The following is an 18,954-nucleotide window of genomic DNA, read 5'->3' as shown; positions in this document are numbered from 1 at the left end:
ATTCTATACCATGGAGATCATTCCCAGATCAGTAAACAAAATGCTTTATTTTCTAGGAGGGTAGGGTGCTGAAGAGTATCATTTCTTTGTGGAGCTACACCATCATTTATTTACCAATCTCCTGCTGTACTGGTGGGTATTAAGAAATTTTCAATCTTCTGTTATTACAAAGGCAGCTGCAATAAATAACCCTGTTACACAAGTAGCTTCAATGTGTTAAACAGGATTTTGAAGCGTATTAAAATTTTGCCAAGGGAAAAATAGGGTAAGATATCACTGACAGAGGGAACAACTCAGATAAAAGATCCAAAGGTGTAAAACAGGAATTGAGTAGTTTGATTTTACTGGAGCATAAAGTCTAAGGTTGGAGACTTCCCTGCTAGGCTAGTGGTTAAGACTCTGTGTTTCCACTGCAGGGGGCATGGGTGTGATCCCTGGTCAGGGAACTAAGATCCTGCATGCTGTGGGGCCAAAATTAAAAAAATAAATAAAATTTAAAATCTAAGATGTGAGAATAGCAGTAAGGGATGATGAAGGAAAAATAAGCTGGAGCCTGGTTATCTGGACTTAATTTCAGAATATTTTAGTAAGGAGCTAGAAGAAATCAAAGCTGTGCTTTAAAATGACTACTCTATGGAAGCAACCCAAATACTCATCAAATGATGAATGGATAAATAAAATGTGCCATATCTATACCATGGAATTATTCAGCAATAAAAAGGAATGTAATACTGATACATTATACATCATGAACTCTGAAAACATTATGCTAAGTGAAAGAAGCCAGTCACAAAAAAAACCCATATTGCATGATTCAGTTTATATGAAATGTCCAGAATAGGCCAATTCACAGAAATAGAAAGCAGATTAGTTGTTGGCTAAGGCTGGGGAGTGGGGAGCATTAAGGACAAATGGGGAGTGACTGTTAGTAGATATGGGTTTTGGGGAGAGTGATGAAAATGTTTTAGAACTGTTTAGGTGATGACAAAATTCATAAATACACTAAAAAAAAACATTGAATTTTACACTTTATATGAGTGAGTGTATGGTATGCAAATTATACCTCAGTAAAACTGCTAAATAAAAAAAATAATTATTCTGATTGGTAGAGAATGGATTTGAGAGGGATCAAGGCTGGCAGCAGAAAAACCAGTGAGGAAATATAACAATCTAGGTGAAAGATGATAAGGGTCTACGTTAAGATGCAGACAGTAGTGACAAGGAGGAAAGACAGATTCAAGAGATACTTAAGAAGTAACAGCAATAGAATTTATTAGCCGACTAGATAAAGCAGTGATGGAAAAAGATGAATCTTATTTCTGGCCTGGGTGACTGGATTAGGGTTGTGTTACTATCTGCATTTCCTACTTATATGAGAATAGGAGGAGAATAAAAAGATAAGTTCCACTTCAGATATGTTGAGTTTGAGATGCCTGCAGGATATCAAGATGAAATTGTCTAGTATATAGCTGTGTTCAGGTGCCTTCAGTTCAATTCAGTTGCTCAGTCGCGTCCGACTCTTTGCCACCCCATGAACCACAGCACGCCAGGCCTCCTTGTCCATCACCAACTCCCAGAGTTTACTCAAACTCATGTCCATCGAGTCGGTGATGCCATCCAGCCATCTCATCCTCTGTTGTCCCCTTCTCCTCCTGCCCTCAATCCCTCCCAGCATCAGGGTCTTTTCCAATGAGTCAACTCTTTGCATGAGGTGGCCAAAGTATTAGTTAGGGCCTAAGATCTGGCAGTGTAGAGTTGAGTCAGGAGTAAAAAAAGGGGTCATTAAAATTTTGAAATTGGCTGTGACTGTTAGAGAAAGCATATAGAATAAGCAGTATGAAACTCTGGTTACCACCTGTATTGTAAGAATAGTCTAAGGATAACAGTGTGTGGGGGCACAATTAACATTTTATTGTGCACTCCCCTCTATGTAATAGGCAGAGAGCAAGGTGGTGTTTCAAAGTCTTTATCTACACCATCTTACTTAGTCCTCATAACAATTTCAAGTCAAAGCAACTGATATGGATAATTCTTAACTTACAGATTAGGAGGCTCAAGATGAGAGATATTAAATATTTTATGCAAGGTCTCAAGGCTAAAAGTGACTGTGCTGGAATAACAGAATATAGGTCAGGTTTCAATGCTCAGACTCATCCTACTTCACTATTCTGCTTCCCACTGCTGTAATATTCAGCATACTTTTTTTGTACTGGATCTAATAGACCTATAAGTGGTCATTTAAAAAGCCACAGCTCAGAGGTCACCAGACACTACAAGATAAGGTGGGATAAAAAAAGGAAGCAAGGCGTGACTTTCCTTTCCTTTCCAGATCTATCTAGATAGTCTTTTTATGTATGGGATGGCAGAGCTCAGAAGCCGGGATCTCTGAGATTCGAAAAGACAACCTAACAATCTGCTGAGGGAAGTAATGAGGAACCCTGTTACCAGTCTTCTTATCTCGACTATTTACATTCTGGCTGACAGAGCCGAAAGAGCAGACGGAGCCGCCTTTTCCCTGGCTGATGCAAAATAAACCTCGAGGGCCAGCGGCGAGGGACAAGAACACCAGGGCTTTAGGCATGGAGAAAAGGCGGCCGTCCCAGGGGTCCCAGACACACCATCACTCTGACCTCCAGGAGGTCCTAGGAGCCCAGGCGCCAAGGGCCTGCTCACCGTACTCACTTTTTTGATGTTGGATTTGGAAGCAGGATGAAAGTCCTTCTTGCACATGAAATTGGCGAAGGATTTCCCCATTTTGGGGGGTGAGCTGGGGTATGCAACCGCTAGATCTGAGAGCAACGTAAACAAACTCTGCCGCTTAACCGGAACTGCGCCTCCAGTAGCAGGGGGAACTTCCGGGGTCAAAGGGAACGACTTCCGGCACTAGCTCCTCTGCCGCCCCTTCTCACTCCTTTCCCCTTTCGCTTGGGTAGCTCGGAGGCCAGGTGAGGGGCGTGCCGGGGGGGAAGGGGCGGGTGAGCCCAGTAGTTGTAGGAAGTAGGAAGCCCGGATCTGCGGGGGTGGGACTGAGAGGCTCCTAGGAGGGGCTCCTCGGAGGGGCTTCTAGGAGGGGCGCGGGCCAAAGCTGCGCAGTCCGCAGCTGTCTGAGGTGCCAAGTGTGTGCTGGGCGGCGGCAAGAGGTTCTGGAAGTCCGAGCAGTTTATTCTGTGAACGCTGTGTCGAGTTACAGAAACCTGCCTGCACCGATTTTTCTCGTCTTGTAGTAATTCTTGCCCTAACTGTAGCAAGTTTGTGAGGATCAAACGATGCAGGCTCTTGGTGAACTAAAGCATAAAAAGTATATAAAATGTCAGCTCCACAAGAGCGAGGACTCTAGTTTGTTACCAACTGTACGGCGCCTGGTGCAGAAAGATGTCCGTAAACATTTGTTAAATGATGACTATGTTCTAGAGGTTAGTAAAGCCTCTCAAGACTGCCGCTCCTAAATGCGTTAGATGTCTTCCTAACCAGGTGACCTGTTTTCTTAGCTTATTACCCCGGTTAGGTCAGATTACCTAGTGCCCCTTGATGGTTCTTGAGATTCCAGGGTATTGAGGGTACGTGGCTGCTGCTGCTGTAGGTGATCCTTCAACTCCTTTCCCAGGATGAGGTGGTGTGTGATGTCAGGAGTAAGCTTTTCTGAGAAATGTACTCTTCTGACATATAACAACAGTAACAGCGTTTATATAAATGTCTGATGTGTTCTATGCATTGTGCAAAACGTTTTACACACTGTCTTATTAAATTCTCATAACAGCCCTTTGAGAGATTTACAGATGAGGCAGTAGGCTTAGATAGAGATTAAATAGCCTGCCAAAGTTAGGCAGTAGTGGAACTAACTTTGGAACACATATAGAAGGCGATTTAGGACATGAGTTGAAAATCACACGAAGGACTTCCCTGGTGGTCCATTGTTTAAGAATCCGCCTGTCAATGTAGGGACACTGCTTCCGTCCCTAGTCCAGGAAGATTCCCCCATACTGCAGAGCCTCTGAGCCTGCAGTGCACAACTACTCAAGCCCAGGCTCCCAGAACCCGTGCTCTGCAAGCAAGAGTAGCCCTGGCTCCCCACAGCTAGAGAAAGCCTGCACACAGCAAGGAAGACCCAGTGTGGCCAAAAATAAGAAATTTAAAAAAAAATTTTTTTAAAGGAAGGAAAATCACACAGGAACAGAAGCATTGGTGACCTTTCTCCATCACTGAGAAAAAGAGAAAAACCCTTAGGCATTTCAGGCTGAATTTGTTTCTTTCTTACTTGGGTCATTTTGTTTTCTTTACAATGAAATATTGATTACATTTAAATCTGTTCGTGTAAAGCCATTCTAAGGTTTGGATAGTATAAGACAAAGGAAAGAAGGAAACTGAAAACAATTTGCCATTCTAGAAGCAAATTTTGTTGCTGTTGATATTTAGTTGCTAGGTTTCTGACTCTGCACCCCATGGACTGTAACCCACCAGGCTGCTCTGTTCTAGGATTTCCCAGGCAAGAATACTGGAGTGGGTTGCCATTTCCTTCTCTAGGGGATCTTTCTGACCCAGGGATCAAACCCATGCCTCCTGCTCGGCAGGCATCTCCTGCTTGGCAAGTGGATTCTTTACCACTAAGCCAATAAGCTCTACTAAAATTGAGGATTTAAGATTTTTCCAAATTACAAATGAAGATATGATCTTGATATTAAATTATACAGTCAGGACTTAGAAGTTGAATGTGAACATAACAATTCAACAATGGGAAATAACAGTTTGGAATTTTATTGGCATGTTTTTGCTTTTGTCTGATTTAGTGAGTCTGTTTCAAAATTAAAATGTTTTAATGAACACCACCCTTGTGGCAGAAAGTGAAGAAGGACTAAACAGCCTCTTGATGAAAGAGGAAAGTGAAAAAGTTGGCTTAAAGCTCAACATTCAGAAAACTAACATTATGGCATATGGTCCCATCACTTCATGGCAAATAGTTGGGGAAACAATGGAAACAGTGGCTGACTTTATTTTTGGGGGCTCCAGAATCACTGCAGATGGTGACTGCAGCCATGAAATTAAAAGACGCTTACTCCTTGGAAGGAAAGTTGTCACCAACCTAGATAGCATATTAAAAAGCAGAGACATTGCTTTGCCAACAAAGGTCTGTCTTGTCAAGGCAATGGTTTTTCCAGTAGTCATGTGTGGATGTAAGTGTTGGACTATAAAGAAAGCTGAGCACCGAAGAATTGATGCTTTTGAAGTGTGATGTTGGAGAAGACTCTTGAGAGTCCCTTGGACTGCAAGGAGATCCAACCAGTCCATCCTAAAGGAGATCAGTCCTGGGTGTTCATTGGAAGGACTGATGCTGAAGCTGAAACTCCAATACTTTGGCCACCTGATGCGAAGAACTGACTCATTTGAAAAGACTCTGATGCTGGGAAAGATTGAAGGCAGGAGGAGAAGGGGATGACAGAGGATGAGAAGGTTGGATGGCATCACTGACTCAATGGAGATGAGTTTGAGTAAACTCCAGGAGTTGGTGATGGACAGGGAGGCCTGGTGTGCTGTGGTCCATGGGGTCGGGAAGAGTCGGACACAACTGAGCAACTGAACTGAACTGAATGAACATTCTTTGTTAGATATGTACACAAATATAGTCTTTATAGTATAGGTACAGGTGTTTCCAAATATGGAAATAGTGAAAGGAGATTCAGGGAAGACTTCAGAAGAGAAAGAGCTTGCAGGGTGAATCTGAGCTATAGACTAGAAGGTACTGGTTATTCCTGTTTTCTTACTTATTCTTGTAGTGCTAGATTCATGCCCATTATTTTCTTACTGATTTCTGTAGTACAGTATATGAAATTTAAAACTTTAGTAAACATCATTTGTTAGATATGATAGTAATATCCCCAGTCATCAAGTAAATTCTGTTTTGTATATGCTAAATAAAAATATTTTTCTCTTTTTATTTTCAAACTTCCATATGATTTTTAGTTTAAAAAAAAATGGAACCTTGTTCCTGTGACACTTTCGTGGCATTACCTCCAGCAACAATTTATAACAGGGTTATTTTTGGAAAAAATTCAGATAGACCCTGTGATGAAGTACAGGAAGTAGTTTATTTTCCTGCTGCAGTTCATGACAACCTGAAGGAACATCTTAAGGTAGGTGAAATGCATGTTTTGTTAACAATATTTTTCTTTAAAAATGTCAAAAACAGTGTTTAAAAATCACTTGCTATCTGGCAGAAGCTACAGAAATTAAAAAATCAAAGAATTTAAATTTCATAAATAATTTGAATCAGAACTAGAATTCTGGTCTTTTATTTTAGTGATTTGGAGAAAGCTGAAATAATTATTGTTAGTTCTTTGAGCAAATATTTGAATGCTTACCATATACAAGCATGTTGAATAGGGGAAAGAGTTAAAGCTTGCTGTCAAGACTGGTTCTGTCTTGCTTTTAACAGTTCCCTACCTTAACAACAGGCTTCCCAGGTGTCTGGGTGGTAAAGAATCACCTGCCAAATAGGAAACAGGGGCTGAATTTCCTGGGTTGGGAAGATCCCTTGGAGAGGGAAATGGTAACCCACTCTAGTATCTTGCCTGGAAAATCCCATGGACAGAGGAGACTGGTGGAGAAGATTCCACCTGCTGTGGGTCAGCTACACCCTTGTGCCACAGCTATTAAACACCACAGCAAGAGAAGCTACCTCACACACCACAACTAGAGTAGCTCCTGCTGACCACAACTTGAGAAAGCGTGGGTGCATCAACAAAAGACCCGGCTCAGCCAAAAATAATAATAATAAAATATCTGAAAGCTTCAAGAATGCTGTGGTAAACACCATTTTAGAGCTCATGGAATTAAGATCCTAGGAGTGGCTGTGGAGGAAGATCCTAAATTGCAAAGATTTGTTGTTGCCGGCTTTCAACTTAAGTCAATTAGTTATGAATGTCAACCTATCATAAAAATGCCAGCATGCTGCATCTGGTTAAAGGAGGGGAGAAAAGATTTTACTTTATTTGCCTTGTTTACCCACCCTGCCCTGTAATGCCTATAATCATGAAGATGGAATAAATTGTAACATTTAGTTTCTATCATTAAAAAAAAAAGACAAGTTTTGTCTTCCAGGAGCTTAGAGTCTAGTAGGGGAATAGGATGTGTATGTAACTAACCACCTTGTAAAGAAGGATGAAGTTTCAACACCAAATTTAAGAGCAGCAGATTGTGACAGCAGTGGGGAAGAAGCAATTAATTCAGACTAGGAATCAAAGAAGGCTTTACCAGAGGTTGGGCTTTCAGCTGGAATTTGATGCACAAAAAGGATTCTGATTGGTGTAGAATAGAAACAGTCATTCCAGGCTCTGGAAATAGCAGTTTTATCATCAGAAGAGGTTTTCTTGATCCAGTGATAACTGTCAATACTATGCACTAGTCATTTGATAGTATACACGTCAATTAAAGGATCCTTTAAAATTTTTTTTATTTAAAAAATCCATTTAGCATGGAATTTAAAGGGAAAATTTCACACTATGCTTTTATTGCTAAATTATTTATTTTTAGATTCCATTTTTACTGATATTCTAGTACCAAGATATATTAAATATTAGATGTTTTATGTATCTGTTGTTCCTCCATATCCTTGTGGAATTGGTTCCAGGACCCCCTAGGATATCAAAATCATTTGATGCTCAAGTCCCTTATATAAAATGACATATACATGCATATAACCTATGCACATCCTCTCATAAACTTTATTTTTTTTTAGGAATTGTATCAATTTTATATCTCTCATTCACTTATTTTCCTTTTGAAACGCTCAAATCAAAGCAGGTGTTTACAAATATCTTTCTTTAAAATGGTTGCAATCATAATAATAGTACATTTGATTCATAAGTTTAATTTCCCAAAATATTTAGTTTGGAATCAATCCAAAACAAAATATTACATTATTCAAAAGAGATAATATCTCAGGAAATGTATGCTATGATCAAGTATATATTAAAAACAGTTATAGTCCACATGTGTCTTTCATTACAATTTTATTTTAAACATATATGTTGATTGCTATGTGAGGAAGATTTTGCAGAGACAATAGGAATTGCAAGTTACTGCAGACCTTTCTGTGGCCATGCTTATCTCTCATAAACTTTAAATTATCTCTAGGTAGTACAATATGTATGTCATGTGAATAGTTGTAAATACAATATAAGTGCTATGTAAATAGCTTCCAGCAAGTGGCAAATTTGTTTTGCTTTTTGGAATGTTTTGGAATATTTTTTTTGCTGAATATTTTTGATCAGTGTTTAGTTGACTGTGTGGATGTGGAACCTGTGGATATGGAGGGCTAATTGTACTAGGCCAGTGTTTTCTTTTGATGAGACTATTTACTCATTGTGGATCCATTTCTGTTTTATCTCTTCATATTTATCTCACCTACCCTGTAAGCCAGTAGTTCTTGTTCTTTTCAAAGTTGTGGATAAACTGATGGGTGAATTCCACGTGTGACATGGGCTTCTATGGCAATCACTTGTATTTAAGGGCTGCCATATGGAATGTATATCATTAATCAACAAACACTGGACGTTGAGTTTGAGATCTCTTTCTTTACATTTCAGCTCACATACATCTTCCTTTACAATATGTTTCAAGATTTCACAACTAGAAACTCTCTCCTAAGCTTCTATTGGCACCCCATCTTCACTTTTCTTCATAGTCCTTATACTTTGTATTTCCTTGTGTCTTAGTAATGTACAAGTCTTAGTTTCTTGAAAGCAAGATCTGTATCTGATTCACTGTTATAACTAATATATTTCTTAGCAGACAGGAGAGGCTTAGTACATATCTGAATGAATAAATGCTCTTAGGGACAATTCTGAATATTTTTTAAGGGTAATGCCTTTATAATTGAAATTTTCAATTTAGTTATAATTTCTTTCATAATAGTCAGGCCTTTGATCGATTTTAAGATTCTAGACTTTGATAACTTTTCTTTTTCAGTTTTATTGTTGTTGCTATGACTTTCTTTACAGTGTACTTACATAGAAATTGATCAAGTTCCTGAAACATATGCTGTTGTCCTTAGTCGCCCAGCTTGGTTATGGGGAGCAGAAATGGGAGCCAATGAGCATGGAGTTTGCATTGGGAATGAAGCTGTATGGGGAAGAGAAAAAGTTTGTGATGAAGAGGCACTGCTGGGCATGGACCTTGTCAGGTTATTTTTTTGTTACATTTTTGCACTATAGAACTTGTCTAAGTTTAAAATTTTGGTGTAACTCTTAACATGTTTTATCTTCCTTTTTTTCCCCATTTTTTTGGACTTGATACTTTATAGTTTGTGTTAACAATGCTTCAGAATACAGGTATGCAATTTCAAGACTCTCAAATGTCATTAATTAGGAGAAGGGAAGGAATTGAAAATTATGATTCATTGGAAGTACTTAACATACTTTATTAGACCATAACTAATTCTCACAGTTACCTTATGGGCTATTATTATTATCCTGATTTTACAGATGAGAAATCTGGAGATTTAGAGATAAATCAGCTTGCAAATAAATTACCAAGTTGGAATTTGAACACTGATCTTTGTTTTCATCATCCCAAACTAACTTCAGAAGGAATAGATTAGAAGTTGGATTTGCCTGTATCTATTAACTTGAAGAGGTTTTTCTTTGAACATAAACACAAAATCTCATGTGCATGAAATTATTTAAGAAAAATAATGGAAATTTCTTTTAATCTGAGAGCTTTAATATTTTTATTTTAGACTTGGCCTTGAAAGAGGTGATACAGCTGAAAAAGCCCTCAATGTCATTGTTGATTTATTGGAAAAATATGGCCAGGGTGGAAATTGTTCAGAGGGCAGGACGGTATTTAGCTATCACAACAGTTTCCTGATAGCGGATAGAAATGAAGCCTGGATTCTGGAGACTGCAGGAAAGTACTGGGCAGCAGAAAAAGTAGAAGGTATGGACAGCTTTTCATGATTTAATTTGTTTTACAGTTAATAAAATACCTCCTAATTGCAGACATTTCATTTAGTTGTTTTTCAAGATTTATACTCCAGTGCAATGAAGGGGAAAACTGCAGGGAAATGAAAAAAAGTGAAAGAACTCTATAAAGAGCTTTCTTGAAAAACAGGAAAAGGTGCTATCATCTCTTTTTCATAAATATGATATTAATTTCATATAACCTATGTACATTTTCTGTCAAGTAACTCTTGTATGCTTTATAGTAGTTTTTTACCTTTTAATGAGATAAAATCATTACTTTATTATTTTTTCATCTTTTAAACTTTGGGCTGAACTCCAGAATTTCATCACGTGTGGATATGGAGGTGAGGACTAGGGAGTGTTACTGGGGAATGGTGATTGTGAGTTAGTGGTGAGAAAGAATATGTTAGTAGTAACAGTAGTAAAGTGTAAACATTTAATGTCATTGAGTAAATAAAACAATTGCTTTAGAATGCTTTGCTTTTTTTTTTCTTGATTTCTTTGTGATCATATATACTCATTTTCCAGTGAGGAAATTCAGAGATATGAAATTATGTACTCAGGGCAGTGAATGATAGAAGTTATTGTTTTTAACTTTTATTTATTTATTGTTTTAGCCTTAGAATTTAAATATTTCCATCCTGACTCTTTGTTCAGTATTCTTTCACTTGAGTATAGTCTTGTGCTAAGGCATGTTCACATACTTTTTGTGTACTTACCCTCTGGATCTCATAGTTTTACAGATACACATGTGAAAATATTAAATAGTACATGAATAATACATACATATATATGCAATAAATATTTAAAGAAAGGAAAAGTCATTGTGAACTGGAGAAGTTTAGAAAATCTTCATGAAGGTAGCTTTGAGCTTTGCAGGATTTGGATGCTATTTTTTACAACAGGTTATTGACAGTTGTTTTGATGGACATTTTATTTTATATTTTGCATGCATGTTTATTAATACATAAAATTTAATTGAGGCTATTTTTCTTATTATGATAATTGGCCTGATCATACCATTAATTACTTTTTTTTTGGTCAAGTATGCTACATACAAGAGAAAAATGAGTAAGTGTTTTTTTGTTGAAAAAGTGAGCCCCACCAAGCCATCTGAAACGAACACCTTCATTGAGTCTGATTATTCAGTTGCAGATTAACTTTGCCAACTTGTTTCTCTTCCTAATAGTAAATGAGCCCAAGAACATAGCTTAACTGTAGGGAATTATCTTACTAGATTGAAAATTCTTCCCTGACTTTGATTCTGTCATGACTTAAGTCTATTATTGTAGTGAGACCATCCCAAGTATGACTTCATTAGAGTAATTTAACTGATTTCTACTTGGCTGACTGTCATTCTAAACTGTTTTAAAATGTTAATTTTTATTTATCATATCTATTTCATTTATTATGATTTGTTTAGAATAGGCTTTTATTGTTTCTTCTGCTTTGTATTTTAATTGTAAATTTTGTTATAACTTAAGTGTCATGATATTTTTAGAAGCCTCCTATATCTGTTCTAAACTTACTTATGGCTATTTTTTAAACAGTAATTCACATAAAAGACTAATATCTAAAATATATAAATAACTGTCAAAATTCAACAGTAAAAAAACAATCCAACTAGAAAAATGAACAAGAAGACACAAAGAGACATTTTGCCTAAAGGGATATACAGATATCACAAAAGCTCATGAAATGATGTTTAACACCATTACCCATTAGGGAAATGCAAACTAAAATCACAATGAGATATTATTATACCTCTATCAGAATGGCTGAGAAATTTTTAAATTTTATTTATTTTAATTGGAAGATATTTGCTTTACAGTATTGTGTTGTTTTCTGCCGTACATCATGAATCAGCCATAGGCATACATGCGTCTTTAAACCTCGCTCTTGAACCTCCTCCCACCTCCCACTCTATCCCACCCCTCTAGGTTGTCACAGGGCACCGGTTTGAGCTCCCAGCATCATACAGCAGATGGCTATCATACTGGCTATCTGTTTTACTGGAATGGCTAAAGATTTTTAAATGACACTACCAAATGCTAGTGAGAATGTGGAGAATGGGTCACTGATACATTGCTAGTACGAATATACAGTCACTCAGGAAAACAGTTTGGCAGTTAAAAAAAGGATCTTAATATGCAACTATGATACTGTGTAGCACTTACAATCTTGTGCATTTATCCCTGAGAAAGAAAACTTAAATGCACACAAAAACCTGTACATGAATTTGTATAGCAGCTTTTTCCACGATAGGCAGAAACTGGAAACAACGAAGCAGTCCTTTAACTGGTGAATATTTAAATAAACTGTAGTATACCTATACCATGGAAAACTACTCAGCAATAAAAAAGGAATGAACTGTTGATACATATAATAACCTGGAATAATCTTTAGGGAATTAAACTGAGAGGGAAAAAAAAGCCTAAAGATTATATATTGTATGATTCCATTTATATGGTTTTTTTTGAAATGACAATTATAGAAATGAATAACAGATGATTGCCTGGGGTTTATGAAAAGGTGGGTGTAGAGATAAGTGGGTGTGGCTATGAAAGGGCAACATGAGTGATCATTGTGATATAATCTTGGCAGTTTGAATATCAATATTTTGGTTGTGATATCATACAAGACGTTACCATTTGGGGAGACAGTATAAAGGTGCATAGTTTGTTCTTTAATTCTTATAATTGCGTGTGAATCCATAGTTACCTCAAAATAAAAAGTTTAATTTAAAAAAGTTATTTATTCATGTGTAATAAATAGATATACATGGTACAACATTTAGAAGTCTATATTTACATTGAAATAGTGATTAAGGATCATAATGTACAGAGATAAGATACATTACATTAAATGTGACTTTTCTTCTCCTTTCCTCTCTTCTTTGAAAATAGAGGGAGTTCGCAATATTTCTAATCAGCTTTCTATAACGACAAAAATTGATCGGGAACACCCAGACATGAGAAACTATGCCAAGCAGAGAGGTTGGTGGGATGGGAAAAAGGAATTCGATTTTGCTGCAACATACTCTTATCTTGATACAGCCAAGATGATGATTTCACCAGGCAGATACTGTGAAGGCTACAAACTTCTGAATAAGCATAAAGGTAATTTTAAATAATACCAGAATGAAAATATTTTGTGTATATATAATGTAGGTATAATAAAGTTTGGGTTTTGGCAAATTATTCTAAGTAAAGATATATATTTATTAAAACTGAAAGTATTGTGATATTGTAAGCTATTTTTTGAGATGAGTGAAGTGCTATATAATTGTGAGAGGGTAACAGTAATGATTCTTTTTGAAGAACAAGTTCAGATTTGCAATCCTCAAATCCTTTTTTCAGTTCTTATTAATATTCTTAAAGCCAAATTTATATTACTTTTGTTGTCAGAATTCACTGGAACATGGAGATAGTTTTCTTTGACTCTTGCTCCTACTTTTTTTTAATCTTTTGATAGTACCCTGGATATTTTCTGATTTCAAAAGTTATATCTCGAATAGGTTAAGAAGACTAACTGAGCAGATGTAAGAATTCTCCCTTTTCACTCCTAAACTCTAGAACTGTTGAATAAAATATTTAAACATTAAGGACGTATACAGCTAGGTTTAAACACAAGAAGAGGAAATCGTTAGGTACCAAAAATGACGAGAGAACTCACATTGTCAGCAAGATTTGAGGTATCTTTTCTCTGTGCAGTTCAACTTCTGTGTCAAAGAGGATATCGTGGACAAGATATCAGCCTTGCAGGCCACTTTTAACATCCATGTGAATGTAGGTGCCTAGCAGAAAGACTAATCTGGGGAGCAGGAACTGGACTACTTACTAAGATCAGTACTCTGCTCCTGGCCCAGAGTCCCAGCTGGAATTGAGATGTCTGCTGTGCCAGGCTATGGGTCAGTACAGTCTCTTGTGAGCAACTGAACTCTGATGTATGTGTATTTTGTATTATGTATAATTATATTTATGGAGATGTCTGCTTCTCCATTGAATTCTGTCAGTTTTTGCTTAATGTATTTTCAATTCAGTTCAGTTCAGTCATTCAGTCATGTCTAACTCTTTGTGACCCCATGGACTGCAGCACACCAGGCTTCCCTGTCCATCACCAACTCCCAGAGCTTACTCAAACTCACGTCCACTGGGTCAGTGATGCCATCCAACCATCTCATCCTCTGTTGTCCTTCTCTTCCTGCCCTCAATCTTTCCCAGCATCAAGGTCTTTTCCAGTGAGTCAGTTCTTCACATCAAGTAGCCAAGTATTGGAGTTTCAGCTTCAGCATCAGTCCTTCCAATGAACATTCAGGACTGATTTCCTTTAGGATGGACTGGTTGGATCTCCTTAAAGTCCAAGGGACTCTCAAAAGTCTTCTCCAACACCACAGTTCAAAAGCATCAATTCTTTGGCGCTCAGCTTTCTTTATAGTCTAACTCTCACATCCATACATGACTAATGGAAAAATCATAGCGTTGACTAGACAGACCTTTGTTGGCAAAGTAATGTCTCTGCTTTTTAATATGCTGTCTAAGTTGGTCATAGCTTTTCTTCCAAGGAGCAAGAATCTTTTAATTTCATGGCTGCAGTCACCATCTGCAGTGATTTGGGAGCCTGAAAAAATACAGTGTCTCACTGTTTCCGTTGTTTCCCCATCTATTTGCCATGAAGTAATGAGACTGGATGCCATGATCTTAGTTTTCTGAATGTTGAGTTTTAAACCAACTTTTTCATTCTCCGCTTTCACTTTCATCAAGAGGCTGTTTACTTCTTCCTTCACTTTCTGCCATAAGGGTGATGTCATCTGCATATCTGAGGTTATTGATATTTCTGCCGGCAATCTTGATTCCAGTTTGTGCTTCATCCAGCTGACATTTCACATGATGTACTCTGCATATAAGTTACATAAGCAGGGTGACAGTATACAGCCTTGACGTACTCCTTTCCCGATTTGGAACCAGTCTGTTGTTCTATGTCTAGTTCTAACTGTTGCTTCTTGACCTACATACAGATTTCTGAGGAGGCAGGTATGGTGATCTAGTATTCCCATCTCTTTAAGAATTTTCCAGTTTGTTGTGATCCACACAGTCAAAGGCTTTGGCGTAGTCAGTAAAGCAGAAGTAGATGTTTTTCTGGAACTCTTGCTTTTTTGATGATCCAACGGATGTTGGCAATTTGATCTCTGGTTCCTCTGCCTTTTCTAAATCCAACTTGAACATCTGGAAGTTCACAGTTCACGTACTGTTGAAGCCTGACGTGGAGGATTTTGAGTATTACTTTGCTAGCGTGTGAGATGAGTGTGATTGTGTGGTAGTTTGAGCATTCTTTGGCATTGCCTTTCTTTGGGACTGGAATGAAAACTGACCTTTTCCAGTCCTGTGGCCACTGCTGAGTTTTCCAAATTTGCTGGCATATTGAGTGCAGCACTTTCACGACATCATTTAGGATTTGAAATAACTCAATTGGAATTCTATCACCTCCACTAGCTTTGTTTGTAGTGATGCTTCCTAAGGTCCACTTGACTTCACATTCCAGGATATCTGGCTCTGGGTGAGTGATCACACCATTGTGGTATCTGGATCATGAAGATCTTTTTTGTATAGTTCTTCTGTGTATTCTTGCCACCTCTTCTTAACATCTTCTGCTTCTGTTAGGTCCATACCATTTGTGTCCTTTATTATGCCCATCTTTGCATGAAGTGTTCCCTTGGTATCTCTAATTTTCTTGAAGAGATCTCTAGTCTTTCCCATTCTGTTGTTTTCCTCTATTTCTTTGCACTGATCACTGAGGAAGGCTTTCTTATCTCTCCGTGTATTCTTTGGAACTCTGCATTGAAATGGGTATATCTTTCCTTTTCTCTTTTGCCTTTTGCTTCTTTTCTTTTCTCAACTATTTGTAAAGCCTCCTCAGACAACCATTTTGCCTTTTTGCATTTCTTTTTCTTGGGGATGGTCTTGATCACTGCCTCCTGTACAATGTCACGAACCGTCGTTCATAGTTCTTCAGGCATTCTATCAGATCTAATCCCTTGAATCTATTTGTCACTTCCACTGTATAATCCTAAGGGATTTGATTTAGGACCTGAATGGTCCAGTGGTTTTCCCTACTTTTTTCAATTTAAGTCTGAATTTGGCAATAAGGAGTTCATGATCTGAGCCACAGTCAGCTCCTGGTCTTGTTTTTGCTGACTGTATAGAACTTCTCCATCTTTGGCTGCAAAGGATACAATCAATCTGATTTCGGTATTGACCATCTGGTGATGTCCATGTGTAGAGTCTTCTCCTGTGTTGTTGGAAGAGGGTGTTTGCTGTGACCAGTGTGTTCTCTTGGCAAAACTCTGTTAGCCTTTGCCCTGCTTCATTCTGTACTCCAAGGCCAAATTTGCCTGTTACTCCAGGTATTTCTTGACTTCCTACTTTTGCATTCCAGTCCCCTATAATGAAAAGGACATCTTTTTGGGTGTTAGTTCTAGAAGGTCTTGTAGGTCTTCATAGGACCATTCAACTTCAGCTTCTTCAGCATTACTGGTTGTAGTATAGACTTGGATTACTGTGATATTGAATGGTTTGCCTTGGAAACGAACAAAGATCATTCTGTCATTTTTGAGATTGCATCCAAGTACTGCATTTCGGACTCTTTTGTTTACTATGATGGCTACTCCATTTCTTCTAAGGGATTCTTGCCCACAGTAGTAGATCTAATGGTCATCTGAGTTAAATTCACCCATTCCAGTCCATTTTAGTTTGCCGATTCCTAAAATATCGATGCTAACTCTTGCCATCTTTTGTTTGACCACTTCCAGTTTACCTTGATTCATGGACCTAACATTTCAGGTTCCTATGCAATATTGCTCTTTACAGTATTGGACTTTACTTCCATCATCAGTCACATCCACAACTGGGTATTATTTTTGCTTTGGCTCCATCTCTTCATTCTTTCTGGAGTTATTTCTCCACTGATCTCCAGTAGCATATTGGGCCCTTACGGACCTGGGAAGTTCATCTTTCCGTGTCCTATCTTTTTGCCTTTTCATACTGTTCATGGGGTTCTCAAGGCAAGAATACCGGAGTGGTTTGCCATTCCCTTCTCCAGTGGACCACGTTTTGTTAGAACTCTCCACCATGACCTCTTCATCTTGGGTGACCCTACACAACATGGTTCACAGTTTCACTGAGTTGACAAGGCTGTGGTCCATGTGATCAGTTTGATTAGTTTTCTGTGATTGTGGTTTTCATTCTGTCTGCTCTCTGATGGATAAAGATAAGAGGCTATGGAAGCTTCCTGATGCCAGAGACTGACTGAGGGGGTAACTGGGTCTTGTATTTTAAAAACTGGTAATGTATTTTAAAATGCTGTTATTAGGTGCATATTATTATATAAGGTTATCTGGAAAATCTCCCAATAGTTGGAAATTGTAGAACACACTTTAAATATATGGGTCAAAAAAGAAATCTCAAATTAGAAAATATTTTGAATGAAATAAAATGAAAATCACATATTTATGGCATGCAGCAAAAGTACTGGTTCCAGGGAAATGTATTAAGCATTAAGTGCTTATATCAGATAATAAGAAAAGTCTCATATCAACAATGTAAACTTTCACCTTAATAAACTAAAACAAAAGAAAACCAAAAATTCCCAAGCAAAGAACAAAAATAAAATCATAAAGTGCAGAAATCAATAAAATTGAAAACAACAAAACCATGGCAAAAATAGATCAAATTAAAAGCTGGTTCTTTGAAAAAATTAATAAATTGATATACTCTAGACAGCTTGACAAAGAAAAAAAAGAAGAAAACACAAGTTACATGTCAGAAAAAAGATATTATATATCCGCAGACATTAGGAAGATAATAGGGAATGCTCTAACAGCTCTAAGTGTATTCAATAACTTGGAGGAAATGAACCAAGTCCTTGAAAGCCACCAATTACCAAAACTCACCTAAGAAGAAGTAACTCTTCATTTAGCAATTTAATTGATTGTATGCAATCTGCAAAGTCTGTCTCTTGGTCAGCAGCTCAAATTCCAGTTCAGCTCTTATGTTTTTAGAATGAGGATCATTCTGGCCCTTCATATACTAATTCATGAATCAGATGGAGATTTGGGCAGAGTTGTTGGTTTTTTTTTTTTCCTTAACAAAGAGTTTGGCGGTTCCTTTCTGTAAGTATCTCTGCAGTTCTCTCTTCACCTTCTAGTACCTGCCATTGGCCTCTGGTACCTCAGATCTTAAAGGCTAAGGTTTTCTGTTGCACAGCATTGACCATGGCCTTCCCTCAAGCTAAAGCTATAACAAAAAGGGGAAATTTACTCTGTGCTTAATTCCATCTTCCGAGTGTCACTTCTCATCCAGAATTTTCCTGCTTTTGTTTATAGTAAAAAGCCTTCGGTGTATTTTGTCCCACATTTATAGTTATCTGAGGGAGGGTTAGTTTGATAGAAGTTTCAGTTCAATTCAGTCACTCAGTCATGTCCGACTCTTTGTGACCCCATGGACTGCAGCACGCCAGGCCTCCCTGTCCATCACCAACTCCTGGAACTTACTCAAACTCATGTCGATTGACTAGGTGATGCCATCCAACCATTTCATCCTCTGTTGTCCCTTTCTCCTCCTGCCTTCAATCTTTCCCAGCATCAGGGTCTTTTCCAGTGAGTCAGTTCTTTGCATCAGGTGGCCAAAGTATTGGAGTCTCAGTTTCAGCATCAGTCCTTCCAATGAATATTCAGGACTGATCTCCTTTAGAATTGACTGGTTGGATTTCCTTGCTGTCCAAGGGACTCTCAAGAGTCTTCTCCAACACCACAGTTCAAAAGCATCAATTCTTCAGCATTGTTTTACTTATAAAAATAAATATATTCACATGATTCAAAATTCAGAGGTACCCAAGTGAAGTGTCTCCCTTCTAAGGGTTATTCACTTAGTCGTGTCCAACTCTTTGCAACCCCATGGACTTTAGCCCACTAGGATTCTCTGTCCATGGAATTATTCAGGTA

The 18,954-nt window shown here is 37.8% G+C and overlaps 2 protein-coding genes across 4 annotated transcripts in view; one reads left to right on the top strand and one right to left on the bottom strand.

Moving 5' to 3' along the window:
• The window catches only part of CIR1 (corepressor interacting with RBPJ, CIR1), a 37,192-nt gene extending 34,339 nt beyond the window's left edge, over window positions 1-2,853 (bottom strand). Inside the window, exon 1 of the mRNA XM_061135738.1 lies at window positions 2,683-2,853. Within this exon, the coding sequence (XP_060991721.1) occupies window positions 2,683-2,754 (72 nt within the window). The 5' untranslated portion in view covers window positions 2,755-2,853. The remainder of the gene's footprint in view (window positions 1-2,682) is intronic.
• SCRN3 (secernin 3) overlaps window positions 2,817-18,954 on the top strand; it is a 35,857-nt gene continuing 19,719 nt past the window's right edge. Inside the window, exons 1-5 of one of the 3 annotated variants that reach the window (XM_061135739.1) lie at window positions 2,817-2,945; window positions 5,956-6,125; window positions 8,994-9,175; window positions 9,731-9,930; window positions 12,863-13,075. In XM_061135739.1, coding sequence (XP_060991722.1) covers window positions 5,967-6,125; window positions 8,994-9,175; window positions 9,731-9,930; window positions 12,863-13,075 — 754 coding nt within the window. In that variant the 5' untranslated portion in view covers window positions 2,817-2,945; window positions 5,956-5,966. Of the gene's footprint in view, window positions 2,946-3,295; window positions 3,414-5,955; window positions 6,126-8,993; window positions 9,176-9,730; window positions 9,931-12,862; window positions 13,076-18,954 lie in introns of those variants that run through there. The other 2 variants (XM_061135740.1, XM_061135741.1) reach the window with 2 other exon arrangements.

Source organism: Dama dama, chromosome 33, assembly GCF_033118175.1.
Source record: "Dama dama isolate Ldn47 chromosome 33, ASM3311817v1, whole genome shotgun sequence".
In the NCBI taxonomy this organism is placed as follows: Eukaryota; Metazoa; Chordata; class Mammalia; order Artiodactyla; family Cervidae; genus Dama; species Dama dama.
Note: the sequence above shows the minus strand (reverse complement) of the source record. Positions and strands in the feature narration are given on the sequence as shown.